General features: G+C 45.5%; 1 protein-coding gene across 3 annotated transcripts in view; it reads right to left on the bottom strand.

Moving 5' to 3' along the window:
• The window catches only part of LOC120807266 (E3 ubiquitin-protein ligase RNF123), a 144728-nt gene that overhangs the window by 28218 nt on the left and 97390 nt on the right, over window positions 1-19120 (bottom strand). For all 3 annotated transcript variants that reach the window (XM_040159050.1, XM_040159049.1, XM_040159052.1), the window contains exons 37-38: window positions 14061-14284; window positions 458-552 (exon numbers count right to left, since the gene is read on the bottom strand). In XM_040159050.1, coding sequence (XP_040014984.1) covers window positions 458-552; window positions 14061-14284 — 319 coding nt within the window. The remainder of the gene's footprint in view (window positions 1-457; window positions 553-14060; window positions 14285-19120) is intronic.

Below are 19120 nucleotides of genomic sequence, written 5' to 3'. Positions count from 1 at the left end.
CCAGCCAGCCTGAAACCCTTTTATTTACCTTTGCCATTTTTGAGTGGTGCTGCCTCCCACAACATCAGGTTCTCTGAGACCGTGAAAAACTGAAGTCTGCTCGCCTGAGCTCTTCCGAAAACAACTCTTTGTTTCGTCCATTATGAAAATGAGGGGACGGATGTATTTGCTTTATCCTGCACACTGACTGACAGCACAACAACTGGCAATCTGAGATTCCTCTGAACACTAAAATAACATGCTGAACACCAGTTATTAAACTGCCACAGTTAGACCTAGATTTTAGAAGACATTCGGGACTCAGGAAGCAGAGTAAAGACGCATTGCTGAATGAGCCCCAGCAGTCACACGACCCCTAACAAGGCTTGTTTTTCAGCACAAAAAGCAGCCTGTGGTAACATGACAGCAGCAGCAGGAGGACGTGCGGGTGTCTGCAGAGACATGCAGTCGTACTTACAGCTGTGCTGGCTGCAGCCTGTTTGGACTCTTCTGTGAGAAACGCCAACATCAGCTCCACCTTCTGTTTTTCCTCCTCGCTGATGTAGTCTGTGTCTGGTGGTAGGAAAACACACACACACACACACACACACACACACACACACACACACACACACACACACACACACACACACACACACACACACGCTGTTAGTATTTTTATGGCAGCTTCTCAGAGCAAAGAAAGGACAAATCTAGCTGTAAATATTTCGTAGCGTGTGCCTGGTAGTGGAATCGTGAACCTGATTCCACTACCAGATGGGTTGGATGCACCGCAGAAAAAAAACAGTGTCAAACTAAATTGACCTTGATAAAGGCTCCTTTGGTCACTTCCTGTACTGTCCAACATTGCTAACCTACCCTGACCACACAGATCATTTAAATACTGCACATTACTGCTGTGTTTGAAAACGTAATATAACCAGACTAGGAGTCTCCCGCCATGCTAGCAGCTTAGACACACTGCTGCTTTGAAGTAAAAGCTAACATGCTCACAGAACGACAACATTGACGTTTATAGATCTGCTGCTGTGGCTAAAAATCCTCAAAGAAAGACACAACAACAGATTTTCTGTCTTAAACTTATCTTGTTCCTCCTCTGAACTTTATTGGCTTGATCGTTTCATCTAAACCAAGTTTGGTCAAACCATGTTTTCAAAGTAAGGCTCCAAATAAACACAAATAAACCAATAAAACAGGAATGTTGTGATCCCTATCTGGAAAGCTGAGCCAGTGTACGGCGCTGCTGCAGTCATTGCTCCGTAAGCTGATCTGAGGTCTGATACAGGACTTGTGTAAGTCCAGGAACTGTCCTCCAATTCACAGATCCTGTTACAGCTGAAGCACCAAATATAAACCATAAAGGCAAAGGGGAAAGAAAAAAGTATGTCACTGCTACCAGTTACGTCTTTCAGCCGCAAAACAACGCCAGTAATCCAACAATCGCTTATTTCACGTACAGTTTCTGAGTCTGCTCAGAACAGCGTCCTGGTAGTGGACTGAGACAAATACAGGACGTTTCCTGCGTCTGCAGTCAGACTGTGTGGAACAATGTAAAAGCCTCCAGAGATTAGACACCACTTAACCTACGATCTACCAGACTTTGACCAAGACGTGTCCCAGTCTTGGATTAGTTGACTTAGTTGTCTGACCATTTTAAGAGATTTCCTCTCTTTACACTGTTATTAAACAGAGAAAATGTGTCAACATTTGTCTCCTTGTTCACAAGGGGCAGCAAGGACTCAGCTCCTGACTGATATAAACCATGACACTGCTGAGTTTAATTCCCCCGCAGCGACAACATCTATCACTGATACATTCCCGATTACACTGTATATGAGAGACTATTATGCACCACAGAAGAAGAGGACACAGCGAGACGAGGTCACTAACGGAGCTGCAGTCGAAGCTCAGACGATGGAGAACCACGTGGAGAACGTGATGGAACCTGACGTTTCTGTTGGTTCCATGTGTTGATGTGAGGAAGGTTCCAGTCTCCTCACGGCTCCTCACTGACCTGATGGTTTCCTCTCTTCACTGGACGTGACGGGTGACTGACGGGAAGTTTTGTTTTTTTTTTTCATATTTCTGGCATCTCGATGAGATATACGTTAAAAAGGAGTAAAGAAAATATAATGTATGTGGAAAAGACAGTGAGAGGACACTACACTGAGACATGAGAAAGAGCCAGGCAGCAAGACCGTGATGGTTAAGTGAATGAACTTAGATAATATACAACACGATCTGGAAAAGATCATTGGAATTGAAAAGGTTTGTATGAAAAACTCAGTCGCATCTGAGCTGGTGGTTTAGAGAACAGCAGACTGTTTATCACTGTGCAGAACTGAGGGTTTGAAGTCCGGAGTTCAGCGTTTTAGCTGATGCAAATTTGACTTCATAGACGAGATTCAGCAGCGTACTGACAGCATTTTTGTGTTTTCTTTTCTAATCAAACATTAGTTTTGTTGTCTTATTCTTAGCCATTCTAGAGGCTTGGCTCCTGGGAGGACAATGCTGGTCTGTCGGTCGGTTGGTTAATATCCTATCACTCCTTTGCTAAGCTTTTTGCTTTTTTTCTTGGGTTTGTCTCCTTTCTTTTGGTGCCTCTCTCTCTCTTCCTGTGCTGTAGAGCCCCGTGGATCGTCTGTGATCAGCTCTGTTGCGTGTAAAGTGCTACATGCTGTAAATAAAGCTGAGTTGATACAGAGAGAATCGTAGGTCTCTCCCAGGCTTCCGTCTGCACTGGTTTCTCAGACGGTTTGAGAAATGGGGGCCAGTGAAAAAGAGAGACCGGCCGTGATGCAGGGCAAAGGTGATGATCAGATCCAAGAATACACAGTCAGCAGCATGCGAGACCGACTGTGAGCAGGATGTCATCCATCCAGCGAAGAACACAGCTGCGCGTCTTCTGAGCTTTTGAACCCTGATCTAACTATAGCTCTGTTTATTCGCGCCAATAAACTCAACACGCAACGTTCCTGCACTCAGTCAGGGGCTTCCGGGTTGTTCTTGTCAGCCAAGAACTATCTGGTGCATTCTCCTCTCTTCATGACTAAGTGAATAGACAAAGAAACCATGTTTTACATGTATTTCAGACTCCTCCTGGCTCTTTTCTCATTGCACTTCTCCTTTTTCCTCCTGATTTTCTCCTGCCTTCATTTATTTCCCTCTCCTCTTCTGTCTCTACAAACATTGACTCTTTTCCCCCTCATCACCACTGCCAGCTTTAGATTTCAGAATGATAAAGTCAGTCCATCGCTCTGGTTCAGACTGAAATATCTTCTCTTTTAAGGCCACAGGACCAGAGATGGTGGACATGTCAGAACACAGAGTCAGCAGTCGGATTAGAGACCGAGAGGCAGAGGTCGGAGTTCTTGTTGCAGGTGGAAAAGAGCCGTTCTGTTGGTGGTCAAAGACCTGTAGCATCTCCCTATCTCGCCCATATTACAACCTCGGCAGTCAGGATTTAGATCACACCACAGCCACTTAACGGCTCATGAATAAATTAAGAATTTTGTAAACCAAAAGAGGAATTTTTGTTGATTTTTCTCTCCCTCCCTCCCCCACTGTCTCCCCCTCCATAGTCCTGCAGATTTCATGTTGGGTGACTAATCTCTCACTGAAGATCAACATGGCAGCCGTCCAACTAGCCAATATCACAGCCCAGACCGGGGTGCCACCACTCCTCCACTGTAAGAGGATCTGTTTGATTGCAGGGGGGGGGCGGGGAAAAGACAAATCGAAAGCCATCGAGTGAGACGGTGAATGGAGCGAGAGAGAGGAGACAAATAATTGGAGCAGAGGGAGGGAGAAGGTTACAGGGAAACCTGCGGGGAGGACGACAAACACATGAACAAACATGACAGAACATGTTTCAGTCTGAGAGACGTGACTGATGAAGACATGAAAAACGAGTAATGGTGAATATGACCTCACCGGTTTTTACCCTCTGCCCCGAGGCCATGCTAGCTTCTCTGTCGGTGCTTTGATGCTAACATGCTGATGTTTAGCAGGTATAATGTTTACCATGTTCACCGTCCAACAGGTCCTCCGACCTAAATGAGCATACAGGCGGTTCGTCCCGACCCTCCGACACCAACAACAGGAGCGTCTCCCGAGTTAGCGCCCCTAGTGATGGCAGGAGGTACGCCACAGATAACAAGTGCTGGAAATAAATAACCGACCGTTTTATGATGTGACCGTGCTGCGGTACAGGTTTGGTCAGGTTCAGGGAGAGATCGTGGTTCGGGTTAAAAATAAGTACTCTGTTAAGGTTAGCGTCGACGATTGTGGTTACAAGAAATAACAGGAAACAAACAGCGTTCCCCTGTGAGAGTCCTGTGTTCTGTCAACCCTCCCATCCACCCCAACTTCCTCCCAATGTGGACTTTGTTGCTCTTTGTACTTCGTCACCTGACTTCCTCCTTTGCTCCGTCATAATGACTACAGCCACTAGAGGTCGCTGTCACCTGAACATAAATACATTGTTTTGGTTCATTTGCTGAAAAGACTGGAGGTAACTTTGGTCCTATTAAACTTTGGCCTCGTTTTTTATGGCAGGTCAGCCTCTCACCATCTTAGGTCATAAACCAAAGTATTGGACAAATTTAAATGTCGCCCTGATGATGGCGCTAGAGGAAAAGTCAGAGGATCACCAGAGTTACTACAGTTCATCCTGACGGGAACATGAACGTCTGAACCACATTTTATCAGTCCGTCAAATAGTTGTTGAGATGTTACTGTTACTGTGACATTTCTGTTAGCTTGACCAAAATAATGTAAAAAATGAGGCGTTTCATTTGTAACTGCCCTGATTCAGGCTGACTGCAGGATAAATGCATGAAGACAGGAACAACAGCTTCCTCTGTCTTCCAGCTCTGCTCTCTATGCCTGTGAAGCAGCTCTAGTCCACTGTCTTCTCTATGGAAGCATTTCAGCCATGCAGCAGAGTCGAGGGAAATTCAAGGTCTTCTGTCATTTCATGCCAACATCAGCTGTAACATACTACGTTCCACGTTAAGGCATTTGACCGCTGCCACTGAAAAAGACTTTTCCTTGGTCATAAACAGCGTGTTAGATTTAAAGGAGAATATGGTAAAATTAGCCTGAGGCTCCCAGTTCTCTTTGCCACACTGGGAGAAATTCTAGAAGCTCATGCTCCTCGGAGGAGGTGGCCATTTTGAAATGCATGTACTGTAGCATCTCTATGGCTGCGCTTCCCACTTGCAGATGGGCAGCTTTTCGACTCAGACTGGGCCCAAAGCTGCAGATAAGTTAAATCAATCACAAACACAACCAATGAATCCACCAACTGCTCTGAGACGGTGGTTTTCCAACCTTCTAGAATTACGATCTCTTAAAATACAGCAATGTCCATTTGAGACCCCTCAAGTTATGAGCTGTCCAACCAAAGAGTAATTTCGCTCTTGGATTGGTCTTATTTGTAGGATTTTAAAGAAAAGTAAGAAAAAATATATTCTGTGCAAGTGATTGTTTCTCATCCCTTTAATTCTGTGTTTCAGACTTTAGCCCGGCTTTAACAGACTGAGACGATGCTCTGTTTGGCAACGTTGTTTAACCTATTTAAACTACGGTTCAGGAATGAATAGGTCTGTGTTAGTATTCATTTAAATCTGGCTTTGAGGCTGTGGTAAAACATAGCAGTGTTGACAGAACAGTACAGTACCTACTTCACTGTAAAACACATTATTTGGCAGCATATATCTGTAAACAGTTTCCGTGTGTACATGTATCATGTGAATACAGATGGTTGTGTTTAAATATCAGTTATGTAGAGTCCAGAGAACAGGAATGAGAAAAACAATCAAATATCCATGTTTACTCAAAGACTGGTGGCACCAGCACAAACAAGAACCCTGCAACCGTTGCAAACTCTAGCAAACAGAAAACGGGTCTCGTGTATTTGTTGCCATTTCCTCTCTGATCTTCATTATTATTATTATTGTTAATTACTAATTATCATCATCATCATTCACTGCATCAGTTTATTTATTTCTGCAGTGTTTGTAGGCTGACGCACAGAAACATGAGTAAAAACCGTTCTCTGCAGACTGAGAGAGAGAAAGACATCAGAAAGAAATCATCTGCAGCAAATCCACTTATTGAATATGAGATTGAAAACATGAAATAGTTCTTATTGCAGACAGAGAGCAGGGCATTAATATGTGGCTGAGTGGCCTCTGGTCCCATAAAACAAAGGCTTTGTTGTGTGTAAGCTTGTTACCTGCCTGCTGGCTCTGAGCCCTCTACAGGGAAATACTGGACCTGGAGCTGTGATCCTCCGCTGCAAACTGCTGCCCTGTGAGCTCCACACAGTTATTCAGGCAGTGAGTGTTATGGACCGCAACTGCTCTAAATTTCTGTTACTGTGTTAAATAAAATCCCGTCTGGTGACTCTCTACAGTCCTTTTATTTCTTTTTCTGCTCCCTCTGTCCGTCGGTGGACCATTGAGGTTCAGCTTGTAATTTCAACCAAATGGCAAGTTGGTCAAAGTGAGGCTTTTGTACTGTTACGTATGCATCTCAAATGATTTTCCAGAAGCAGTCCGACGTATTTTTACCTCCTGTAGAAAATGTTATTGCTGAGACCGTTTCTTCAGATTGCTGTGACTGATGCCTGCGAGTGCGTTGGAGCATATGTACGTTGTCGAGCGCTGTTGTTCAAAGCCACATCGTTAGTATGCAGTGGAGGGTAAACGGAGTGAAAATGCCCACAAACTCCCTCCTTGGATCAAGCCGTCAACATTTTAATGATAATTTTAAAGTTATGCAGCAGAACCCGAGTTGTCTTTGGCACGGCAACTACTTCATCACGAATACAGTGGAAAAACTAGAATCACGCCTCCGCCAACAACTTGCAGTTTACATCCACGTCTGTCCAGACTCATGTGATGTATCTGGTGAGGCTTTGAAGGAATTTTAAAAAAGGCAGTAAGAGTTATGGCCAAAGATGTGTTTTGTGTGGTCACAGTGACCTCCAAAATCTAATCAGTTCATCCTTGAGTCCAAGTGGATGTTTGTGCCAAATTTGAAGAAATTCCCTCCAGGCGTTCCTGAGATATTGCGTTCACGAGAAAGGGGCAGGCGGGGAGACGGAGAGACGGACGGACGGACAAACGGACGACCCAAAAACATTATGCCTGCAGCCACGGCTGTCGCTGGCGCAGAGGTATTAAAAAAAGGGGGGGGGGCATTGTTGTTACAAAGATTGTAAATCCAGAGACAATGCTGCGGGGGCACAAATTTATATACAAGCACAATGTGTCTTTTTAAACAATCATGAATAATTTCGCTGGGATATGAAACGTGATCAGCAAAGTTCTGCCGCCAGGTTCCTTGGACTCAGAGAAGAACCGGGTGAAAATAAAAAATGATGCAGGTCATCCGTCACCAGGGTGCAGAGGATGTTACTCCACCCGTGCACTAAATAAAGCATCCTGTCCACCTAAAGGCAGAATGACATGCAGTTGACTATCACTTACTAAACCGTAGATGACCATAAATGTGTTTTGAATGAGCCAGTCGTGATGATAATTAAAGATATCTGCACCTAAATCCGGCCTTTGAGAAAAATTATTCAAGAGATCTCCTTTTTTTTTTTCTTCTAGCCACACACTTAACAAGACGAAGGAGCTTTACTACGTCTGGTCCCACCTGTGCACCACAGGCTGCTGCGATCACCTAGTACAACCTGACCATGTAGCTGAGTGGAGCAGGTGGTGGCTTCAAATGAGCGGAAACTGTCGGTAATTTGGCACGTTTAATACAGCAAGGCTTGCTAACACGTATCATAAACGTAGTTTATTGGTCCAGACCAGATGATTAGACTTTGCCGTTGCTCACAGACTGTTTGTTCTCTGCTGGTGAGGAGCTGAAGGCTATAATTCAGATATCTGATATCAGTGAAAGCAGCTGCTGTGTCATTTCCCTCTCTTTATGTTTCTGTGGTTGCCATGGTTACACAAGCAGCCACGACGACACGCTGAAAAAGCCGAACCATCGTAAACTCGGGCGGCGGCAGCAAATAGCCTTATGTTGTGGCTGTGTTTCCACTGAAGACAACGCAGGAAGTCTGCAGCCGTGCTGACGGCTCTGACAGGCTGAACTTAGCAGCTAATTGCTAAGGTTAGCATGACAACATGCTCAGTGCTAAATGGTCACAATGCAGAAGCTGGAACCAGGAAATGTTTGTCATTTTTGGCTCAAAGCAATAAGTGGTTATCAAAATAGGTTTTTCCGTTAATCGACTAATCGTTTCAGCAACCATGAACAATAAATGATCAAAATTAAGTTTATTTTCTAAGCAAACTAGTTAAAATGGTCAAAAAGGCTGAGAGATTTGGGATTATTGTCCAGAGGTCAGGATAGGATTTTTGTAGGTGTCATGTGCTCCGTGCGCCTGTGATTTTTGTGGTAAAATAATCAGCTTAAAGAGACATAAAATGACGGCATTACAAACCGTGCTGGACAGTCAGACTGGACCCAAGTGGCGGACTGAGAGACAGACCAGCAGACACTGCCCACCACAGAGCCACGCTGCTAGCATAGCTAAAATAACACATGTATAATGTAACCGAGTCCAGAGCAACGGCCCTGCAACACATGCAACGATACACGAGACCGTGTCGGATGGGAATCGAATGTAATTTGCGGAGCCATAGTTTGTGGTGCTTTTGCATTTCAAATTTCTCTACATTTAAAAATGGACTTCGTGTTTTGTACAACACCACCACAACAACAACAGCAGAAAAAACAGACACACCAGCCTTCTTTAATGCCCACTCTTCACTCCAGTTCTCCCGATTTGTAGCTTTTATCTGGGTAAAGAAAACATCTGCAGACTTCTGGATGTTAATGAGACGGAGACAGAGTGTGAGTACTTCTCCATCTTTGCTTCTCTTTCTCTTTAGTGTCTAAAAAAAACCGCTGTGCTTATACCACTTCGCAGAGCCTCATCCATAATACATTCGGGGCTGGGGGATCCGAGTGCCTCCACCAGCACACAAGCATTAGACAAAGCACACACATACACACACAAACCACCAATTCTCTGAAAATAAGCAGGATTTCTTCCCGCGGTGCATCATCGCTCTGACATTATGTCCCACAGAACGGACTCAGGTCGTCTTCAAAAAACACGCTCACTTGAAAACATGTGAGTCTCATCATGTTTAGACCTGACGCCGATTTTAATCTGGATTCTGGATGATGTGTGTTCATTAGCTGGGGCAGGGAAACATAACGAGCGCTGAGCCGGTGAAAACAAAGCTCCGTTCAGGCTGGAGTTCTGTCTGTCGGGGGGTGTGGTGATCTAACATCACCTGCTCTGGTCGCCCCCCCCGCACTAATAATGCGCGGGGGGGGAGCCTCGTCCTTGGATTTTAAAGTGGATCTGAGTTGGATCTGAAGTTGATCTGAAAGTGGAGAGGAGAGGAGAGGGAGGAAAGGAGAAGGGAGGGAAGGAGAGGAGAGGGGAGGGGAGGTGAGGGGAGGGGAGGTGAGGAGAAGAGAGGAGAGGAGAGGAGAGGAGAGGGGAGGGGAGGGAAGGAGAGGAGGAAAGGAGAAGGGAGGGAAGGAGAGGAGAAGAGAGGGGGGGGAGGAGGAGAGGGGAGGGGAGGGGAGGGGAGGTGAGGAGAAGAGAGGAGAGGGGAGGGGAGGGAAGGAGGGGAGAGGAGAGGAGAGGAGAGGGGAGGGGAGGGAAGGAGAGGAGAGGAGGAGAGGAGAGGAGAGGAGAGGGAGGAAAGGAGAGGAGAGGAGAGGAGAGGAGAAGAGAAGAGAGGGGAGGAGAGGAGAGGGGAGGGGAGGGGAGGAGAAGAGAGGGGAGGGGAGGGGAGGAGAGGGGGAGGAGAGGAGAGGAGAGGAGAGGGGAGGAGAGGAGAGGGAAGGAGAAGAGAGGAGAAGAGAAGAGAGGGGAGGAGAAGAGAGGAGAGGAGAGGGGAGGAGAAGAGAGGAGAGGAGAGGGGAGGAGAAGAGGAGTGAACCAAAACAGGCCAAAGAAAACGACTCTTTGGTCTCGAGGCAACAAAGCAAAAGGACAAAGACATTAAATGACAAATGCAGGACGAAGTAAAGGCCAGAGACAAACAGCAGTGGAGAGATGTCAAACGATAAGAACCCTCAGCAGAAACGTCGCAGGGACAGAAACACACACCCTGCAGTGTGTCATTCAGAGTGATGTCACAAAGTATCAGCTGGAGGACTCGGGGCAAACCCTCGAGACAGAGACGGGACATCCCATGAATAAACACACACACAGAACTGTTCACTCGGTGCTCAGAGTCAGAGGGAAATGTGCAGAATACATTTAAACCACACACACACACGAGGAGAAAGCCTGTAGATGAAGTTTGCCGGGTGTGTGCAGGGAACAGCTTGAAGCATCTGAACCTGTGTCTCCTCTTCATCAGATTGAAGACGAGCAGCGCCGGCTGGCAGAAATCCAACGCTGATAATTGACCTGGACCATCGTTCCCATGCAGCACACACAGACCTGACAGTCGGTCTAAGGATCCGTCTCACCGGAGACTACGTCTGCACGGTTTCATCCGAAAGTAACTGGCCACCTGTGTGTTTATGAGCACGTTAAAAGCCCGAGTGCAACTTTCACATGACAGGACGCGAGCCTTCGGCCCTACGTGGTTACACGTGGAGCCACAGGGGAAAACCCAAAAGGTTGACCCATCATAAACTACGGACGCAGCGGGCAAACAGCCGCGCGCATCCACGAGAGCAACAGCTGGCGGTCTGAAAACACCTGCAAGGTTCTCACAGTTCATCAGCTCTATAGAGAGGGGGGTCAGATCCTAAAGTCCGACCGTGACAGGGCCAAAGGTCCCGCGCACCGAAGCTGAATCCTTCTCTTTACCACCTGAGGGTCGGGGAACAGAAACATCAGAACTAAAGTCAGAGCGATCAACACGCCATCGCCTGGTTTCCGTCAGCAGAAATCGGAGCAGGAGTCACGGACGCTGAGCTGCATGCGAAGTCATTTCCAGTCACTCTTCACTTTGTTAGCTTCCACTGACCCCGAGCCAATCGCGGTGGGTATTTTAGCGCTAACAGTAGTATTTCAGTTAAACTGGACGGTTACTGTGACCATTTGCTATTTTCGGTCACAAACATTGCAGCGTAAAAATTGATACCGGCACATCCCTACCACGATGTGTTGTAATCCATTTATCACGTTACGGAGAAAACTGACGAAAATCAGCCCGGAATGACCTCCACAGACAGAAACAAATCCTTCAGTTGATGGCATGCAAGGTGGTCATGGAAACGGCTTCCGTTGCCACGGCAACAGAGGAGGATGCCGCGGCGGCAAGGCCATCCCCTGTGGCGGCGGCTCAACTCCAGGGCTCTTAGCCTTTTTCGGTAGCTGCATGAATCAACAGCAGCAGCAGCAGCAGACACTGTTCATCTGAACACACACACACACACACACACACGACTCATGAACACTCCCTCCAACAACCCGAGGCTCATGTACACACACTGACAGACGACGTCGGTTTTTGTGCCGCTTGCCGTTTATTCTGATTATTCAACAGTGATAATCCATCACCGATGTTTTCAGAGAGAAACTCGTTATGTGACCGCAGAGTGACACCGCTGAATGCGTCGCCTTCTCACATACAGGAGCGTACGTCTGCCTAGTTTTACATAACACGACGCTCAGCTGATGTACGTCTCAGCGTTGCGCATGTGCCTCCATCTCTCAGCCGCTCTCTGCTTTAACTTCATCTCGTCCAAACTGTCCTGTTATACACTATCCCTGCATGTGGCTCTCAGCAGTGAACGCAGGGGCGAGCGGACGTGGCCATTGAACTGACCGGAAGGCCACGGAGTCATTTAGAGGCTCTTTGGAAACAGGGGAACCTTGACGTCCTCCGTTCCCCACATTCCAGGAGCTGAACTCGGGAAGGAGCTGCAGGATGCCTCTGCTGCATGGGAAGTCCCTGATCCTGCAGGCGGCTTGTTCAACTCTTAGAGGCTCGGCTTTAATCTTTTTTTACAGTCTTTTATTCATATCATTCTGTGTATTGTAGTTTCATTACTTGGAGAATTCATCCTGCCAGTGCTGTTGTTATTTGAACCGTTGTGATGTTTAAATGAACTGCTGGACAGGCCAAAGACAACATTTGACTTTGGGGACAATATTAGGCTCCTTCCTTTGAAGATTAAAAAGTAAACACACGAGATGTTCGTTTAAGCTCACGTGCTGCCGTACGTTACATTGTTAGTACAGCTAATGAAACCCGACCTATTACACTGCGGGAGTCGAGTGATACGCTGTTAAAAAACACTACGTCGGTGCAGTGAGTGGTAAAAGGTTCGGCCAGAGTTCCAGTGACTGACCCGTCTCCGCGGTACAGTGTCTGCGATCTGCTGCTTTCCTGCTCTTCCCTCGGTCACGTGTCTGCCTCCAGTCATCCTCTCACTGAAAACAAACCCCACACAGAGGAAAGAAGACTCCACAGCGCATGTTTCCCCCGTCAGCCTGAAGTGCTTCGGATTCAGCAAAAAGAGCTAAGGAAATCTCCACAAAACCTGTGTAACAGCGGCTGCTGACTCTGAGGTTGACTCCTCTTCTGCACAAGCAGAGCACTGTGCCCAGGATAGATGCCACTGCAGCCCTGAGACAAAACTGAAATGAAGTCTAAATGAAATTAAGAGCATTAAGGGCCTGTTCCCAAAGCAAAGAATCAGCCAAATGTCCAGCTGAGCATTTAAAGCAAACACTAAAAGGCTTTCTAAGTTCTGTGACTGTCCTGATGTGACCTTTAGGTCAGGAGACCTCAGGAAGTCTCACTGCTTTCCAGTCTAAGCCTAAAGGAGCTGGATGATGATGTCAAAATACACTGTTTCCACAGAATATCTCTATTACCTTTGGGTCTCTATCAAAGAAATCCAGCTCCAATATATTATGTAGACGTGCAGATCTCTGATCGTCCATAAAGTAGTCATTGTTATATTACTCTGAAATGTCTTCTCTTAGCGACAACCTGTGTCACAAATCGCACTCCTTCCTCTCTCAGTCACTACTCAGTCAAATCTGAACTCACAGACCTGAAACACGTGTTGATATGATTCAGTCTGACGTCCACTTCCTGAGGACATCGTGACCTCTGATGTCCCTCCAGAGTAAAGCTCAAGAAATCCACTTAGAAACCAGAAGAAAAAGAGGCTGCAGAACTTCATTCAGAATCTTCCTGTTTTTAAGTTTCCCTCAGTATCACAGTGACCCAGTGACAGTTGTCTGAACGTGGCTACGCTGCAACAGGAGCTGATCACCGCTGATTCAGCAGATTTTAATGGGGACAGTCTGCTCAGTCAACGATCAAGATAAAACTGTATTAAATCCAAGTGATGTACACTCAGAGAGTGAAGGGTACAAACGAGACGACACTAAAAGCCTTAGGGGGAAAGGTTCAGCTAATTCCAGAGCGTGAACCAATAATTTAAGAAGACGTTGATCTGTTTGTTCTGTGATACAAAGTGATATCATTTTAAAGAAGAATTCAACTCAAACCCAGATTCGGCTCCAACAGATTGTCTGTGTCTTATGTAACATGTAACGTAAACAGAAGAGCAAGGCTTCAGTCTCCTCGTGACCTCGTGTGTGTTTGGCAAATTGACCATTGGATGGAACGTTTCTGTGGACGTGTACTGACCAGGCAGAATGAGTTTCTTTGTTCTCTAGAAAACTATAACAGATTAGTTTTGCTCTGTGTTCGGGGAGACGGGGGTTGTGTGGGTTGACTTGTGTAAGTTGTTTTCTCCTATTATCGATCAATAATAATCACGTTCATATTCAATTCCCTCAGTGTCTTCGCTTTATTTGAGTCTGTGCCCAGAGCGTTGACAGGATTTCCACCACAGTTCCACCCACTCCACTGATTTAGCATCACACTCCTGCACCACTGTCAGGGTCACGATGGACCGATTTTCCACTGAGGTGGAAAGTCACCGGAGTTCCCCCCAACACCTTTCTACTGGTGTCAATGAACCAGCCCCACCCACACCCACCGTTATGTCTTACTCACATGCGTGCAGGGAGAAGTGTTTGCGTTCCGAGGAGCCTGCGTTTCCGGTGGCCGCAGGGATGGGAGGGGCCACAGATGACCCCAAAGACCCGATTACAGGACGGGCACTGGAGGTGACAGCTGCCGAGGAGCCGGAGGACTCTCCCCCCTCTCCTAACAGGTGCTGGATGGAGTGGAGCTGGAAACAGGGGTCAGAGAGCAGGACGGATGCCGCTCGCGATGTCCTGCGAGAGGGGGGTGAAGGAGGAGGTGCGGGTGGGGGGTTGAGGTAGGGGGAGAAGGAGGACACACTGTTAGAGGAGGTGACACTCATGACACACCTTACATTATCAAGCACTGGAGGGACAGTTCACTCCCATCTCTGCCATTCCGGGCCCTCTGGATGTTCATGAGTCCTGGATCAAGACTAAAGGAAACCGGGCTTTACAGTCAGAACCCCCCACCTCTGAACTCCCTGCCTGAAGATCTGAGGCTGCAGAATCACTAAGATCGTTTAAATTACTTCTTAAAACTTATCTTTTTAAAAAAGCCTTTTATTAATGTCAGATAAGTCTTTTATTTTTCCAGTTGTTTGTGTGTTTAATTGAATTTCTACTGTATCAAACTGAATTTGGGTTTTTTATTCTATTTTATGTGTTCTCGACTTGATTTTTCTTATTTGTCCTTTGTAAAGCACTTTGCAACGTTGTTTTAAAAGGTGCTTTGTAATCAACTAACCTCTCTGTGGCACTGTAACGGGAATTCAGGTTTAGGACTGGACAGAGAAACTAATTCATATGCCTGAGTTGGAGAAAATTCTGCAACGAATCTAGCTGGGTCATCAGTATATGGGTTTTCAGACGAGGATTTGCTATCAGGCAAATGAATGGAGTAGTCTGTGTGTTACTGTGTCCGTTGCTGCTGGCATCATGATGTTAATCTAAACCACAGTTTCTGATTGAGGACAGATCTGATATTGGCTGATATCGCTTGGATCTGGGAAAAGTTCCTAACTCTGTGTAGTGGTGGTGACTCAATGTGTCAGATGTTCTGTTTTAATCTGTTTTCTGTCACAGAAAACTAAACGTATGTGGACAAAACGAGATATTTGAAGACGTGACCTTGGACTCGAGAATCTTGGATGGACATATTTTTATTATTTTTCTATACATTTTACATTTTAAAGAAAAATAACAAACTAATTAATCAAGAAAAAATGGGAAGATTAATCGATCATGAAACTGATTTTCAGTTGAAGCCCTCGTGGTTCAGGCAACAGCTCTTTGGTTCAGCTTCAGGAAAGATTGTGGTTTTGGTTCAGTGTAAATAAACAGGTTGTGCCTGAAGTCACTGTGAACGTTTTCTGTATTAAACCAGACCGGGATCTTTCCCGAACCTGAACCAGGTGCTGCGAGAGTCTGAACAGAACCATAAACCAGTTTCATGATGCTGGAGTCTCCACAGGTGGATGTTGTGCTGCAGGATCAGACATTCTGGTGGAAAACAAACACGTTGTCTCGTAACATTTGACTGATACGTTCAGGATCAACGTATTAGCAACTTGGCAAATACGTAAATAAACAACATTTTCTCATTATCATTATCTGATGAGCTTCCTTCAAAACGTATTTGCTGCTGCAGTGTAGTTGTATAGAAATGTTATTTCCAGGAGACGGGGTTGGGAATTTCTGCCTCTGGTGACTGAAAACAAACTCTTCTGAATAATTTCCCTCATCGTGAATTCCTGATCTTCAGATACAAGTCAGCAACTGGTTACTGGGCTGCTCTTGACGCCGTTTTCAAATTTTACATTTTTGAAGATTTTTTTTTTTTTTTTTTTAACAGAAGACACCTTCGTCAGAGAGCTGACTGCATACGTGTCAAAGAAAACTACTAAAATGTCCAGCTCCTACGTTTTCTACAGTTATGGGGAGTAATAACACAGAGCTTTTTAACATCAACGTGTGAGCGTGGCTGAGTGGAAATATCCCGAAGAGAAGCGGGGGAATACGATGTCTGAAACAGAAGATGTTCCGTAAAAACGAAATTTCCTTGAAAACCAAACATCCTAAAAGTTGCGTTGCTCAGTTGCTCACAAAGGCTGAGAAACAAACGTTAAGATGTCTGAGTTACGGGTTGAGGTAAATAAGGATGTGTGAAAACACTGCCCTCCACGCCAGACAGAAACCAACAGACATGAGACAGCAGATGTGATCTAATGGTGTCAGAGACATTTCCCTCATCAGTCAGTGAACATTATGACGGCAGTGATCAGCATTAGTGTTGCCCAGCAGCAGGTACGAGGGCCAAAGCACCTGTGTTCTCGCTGAGCAGCTAAACTCTGAGCACCGGCATCATCTCCAATCGCTCTGTGGCTTCACCACAGGATTTCTCCTGTGAACTGAACCTTTTTCTGTTTTCACACCTTTGCTCCTTTTTCCGCAATCAGAGCCTCACTCGGGCTCAATCTCACACCACACAAGCCCCATGGTGCAGGAGCTGCTCCTTCCCCTCTGCTTCTCACCTTTCTTCCCTTTTGTCTGTCCGTCTCTATCTGTCTCTTCTTATTCTGAGACATGTCTGTCTGTCCGTCTGTCTCCTGCATCCAGCGTTCAATCACTGCTCCTCTTGCTAATGAAACTCCCCACCTCTCCTCTCTGTTCTGCTCTCCCCTGTGGCGCCACTCAATCCAACCTCTCTGCATCAATCTTTTATAGCAGGGCTTTCCACAACACCAGACTCCCACTCTCTCTCTCTCTCTCCTAACAGTCTACTCTCTCTTGTCTCTCTCTCTCAGTGAGTTCATACTCCGCTTTCTGTTTTACTCCTCTAAAGGCGGAAACTCTGCTCTTTCGTACTATTTTCAGCCTCTTTGTACTAATGTACTCATAAATTATTTGAATAAATATCATACATACATACATAAATATCTCTCCTGCAATCAAATTAAAAGCAGGTAATTAAATAAATGAGTGAGAAATGAAATATATTTACTGTTAATTCTCAAACGTCAGCCTTTATGCCTTTATTTATTTGTTAATACAAACTAACTTTCCTCCATGTTTACCTGTTGTCTTTATAATTTCAGTATAACGTACAGCACTAACTCATCGTGAACACTAGCGTTTGTTATATTGACAGACAACACGACGTGTCACTTTTAAAGCGTAAATAATTTAAGGCCAAATATTTTCAGAATAAAGTCTTTTAAATAAAATAAAAATAGTAACTGTAAGCTTCAGCATTGACTCTCAGTAAAGGCTAAAACATACGTGATCCAATCTTATCTAAGCCATTTGATTTCAATGCAACCTACTTCAATCTATTATGACTATTTTGAAAGTAATTAGTGAATGAAAACAGTTGTTCAGTACGTAAGGACAAACAAGGTGGATGAGTTAGTGCTGTGGAAATGTACGTTACACTGAATTCATCTAGACAACAGGTAAACAGGAGGAAATAAAAATAAAGTTCTGTCTCTCTCAGCACCTGAGGTAAATAAAGGGCAATATTAAAGAATCTATCATGTGAGTAAGAAGTGGAAATGTCTCCATGTCCTCACCAGTTCAACTGCATCAGTGGAAAGGAACTGGAAAGTGCTGCATGTGATGTGACTTTAGTGTGAGGTTTAACAAGACCAGGTCAAAACCTAGTCTATGGCTGGACCGTCCTTCATCTGTCTGCTTCTCTCCTAGTCTCTGTCCTGACATATGCAGTGTTTTAATCCATCTGAATTCATAACAAAGCTTTTCTCATATACATGTTCTTCTGGTTCTGTTGTCAGACGACGGAACCAGTATGAAACAGTGACTGAAACGTGGCCCGTTGAGACGACATGTTAACCAGCAGTCACTTCCAAGACATTTACAAGCTGCTGCCCTGCTGCTGAAATCCTGGTTTTACAACATCGATGTCGTCTGACGGAGTCACCAGACACATAAGTTAAAGATGACAGGTGTATTTACCTGTAAAACGGTCGGTCAGAGAAAAAGTTAGGAGCTCATTCACTTCTGTGTCAGCTGCCGTGTGGTTAGTTGAATGAGACGCATAGAGGTTTGCCACAGGTGTGGCACTCGTGGTGCAACACTGGCGTCTCCCTTCTACGGAAAGTAGCTCTGGTTTGTCCAGAAAGTCGCTCGATTCGTGGCTTTTGTGAAGAAAAGTGTCTAAAATGGTCTGAAAAGTCGGTAAATCTGGCGACAAAGGCTCTAAGTTGGCAACACTGCCTGTAAACGCCCCCTGATGACGTAACAGAAACTGTTGGAGCAATTCATTTTGAAAGGGCAACGGCCAATGAGGAAACTCCAAAAGTCAGTCAGCGACATTCACGTTTATAAATCTGGCCCCGCTGTTGCAGTCCAGCCAAAAATACCAACACTTCAAGCAGTAGATTGTAAAAGCACAACAGCCTCCTGTCATGTTGTGCCTGAAGGGTGTAGTTGAAGAAAAAAAAGGAGACACACACACACACACACACACACACACACACACACACACACACACACACACACACACACACACGCGCTGTTTCTCTTCCTACCCACAGTCTCTCTGAACTTCAGCAACACAAGCGAAAGGAAAAAACACACCTGACTACCAGACTGCTCAGGTCAGTCGATCTCATACACATCTATACTCAGATCTTCGACCGACCAGGGTTCTCAGAAGTACGAACAAAGGCTGTCAGTTGAAGGTTTGGTGTGTTTGAAGGCTGTGTAAGAAATATAGCATATTTCAATATATTTACTCTCCAACATTTTATCTGAGTGTCCGAACTCAGAGTAAGAACTAGTTCTGCACTGCAGCAGAATAACAACACTGTTCCTTTCCATGTCTTCCACAGGGATCATCACCTGCTGGGGATGTTTGGCTTCAGTCTGTTAGCGTGATACGATGGAGCCATCGAGTGCATTTGTAAGACGCTTTTACAGGGAGGTCGTTTTAAAATGACTCAGTGGGAAACATTAAAATGTCAGCTGGACACCGTGTTTTCAGCCTGTGCTGTGTCTGGCTTTAATGAGAAGCTGCTTCTGTTTATTCCAGTCTGAAGCGCTTCGAAACTCTGAATTCTCCTCATCTTT

This window comes from Xiphias gladius, chromosome 21, assembly GCF_016859285.1.
Source record: "Xiphias gladius isolate SHS-SW01 ecotype Sanya breed wild chromosome 21, ASM1685928v1, whole genome shotgun sequence".
Classification (NCBI taxonomy): domain Eukaryota; kingdom Metazoa; phylum Chordata; class Actinopteri; order Istiophoriformes; family Xiphiidae; genus Xiphias; species Xiphias gladius.
This window is presented reverse-complemented; position numbering and strand designations above follow the sequence as displayed.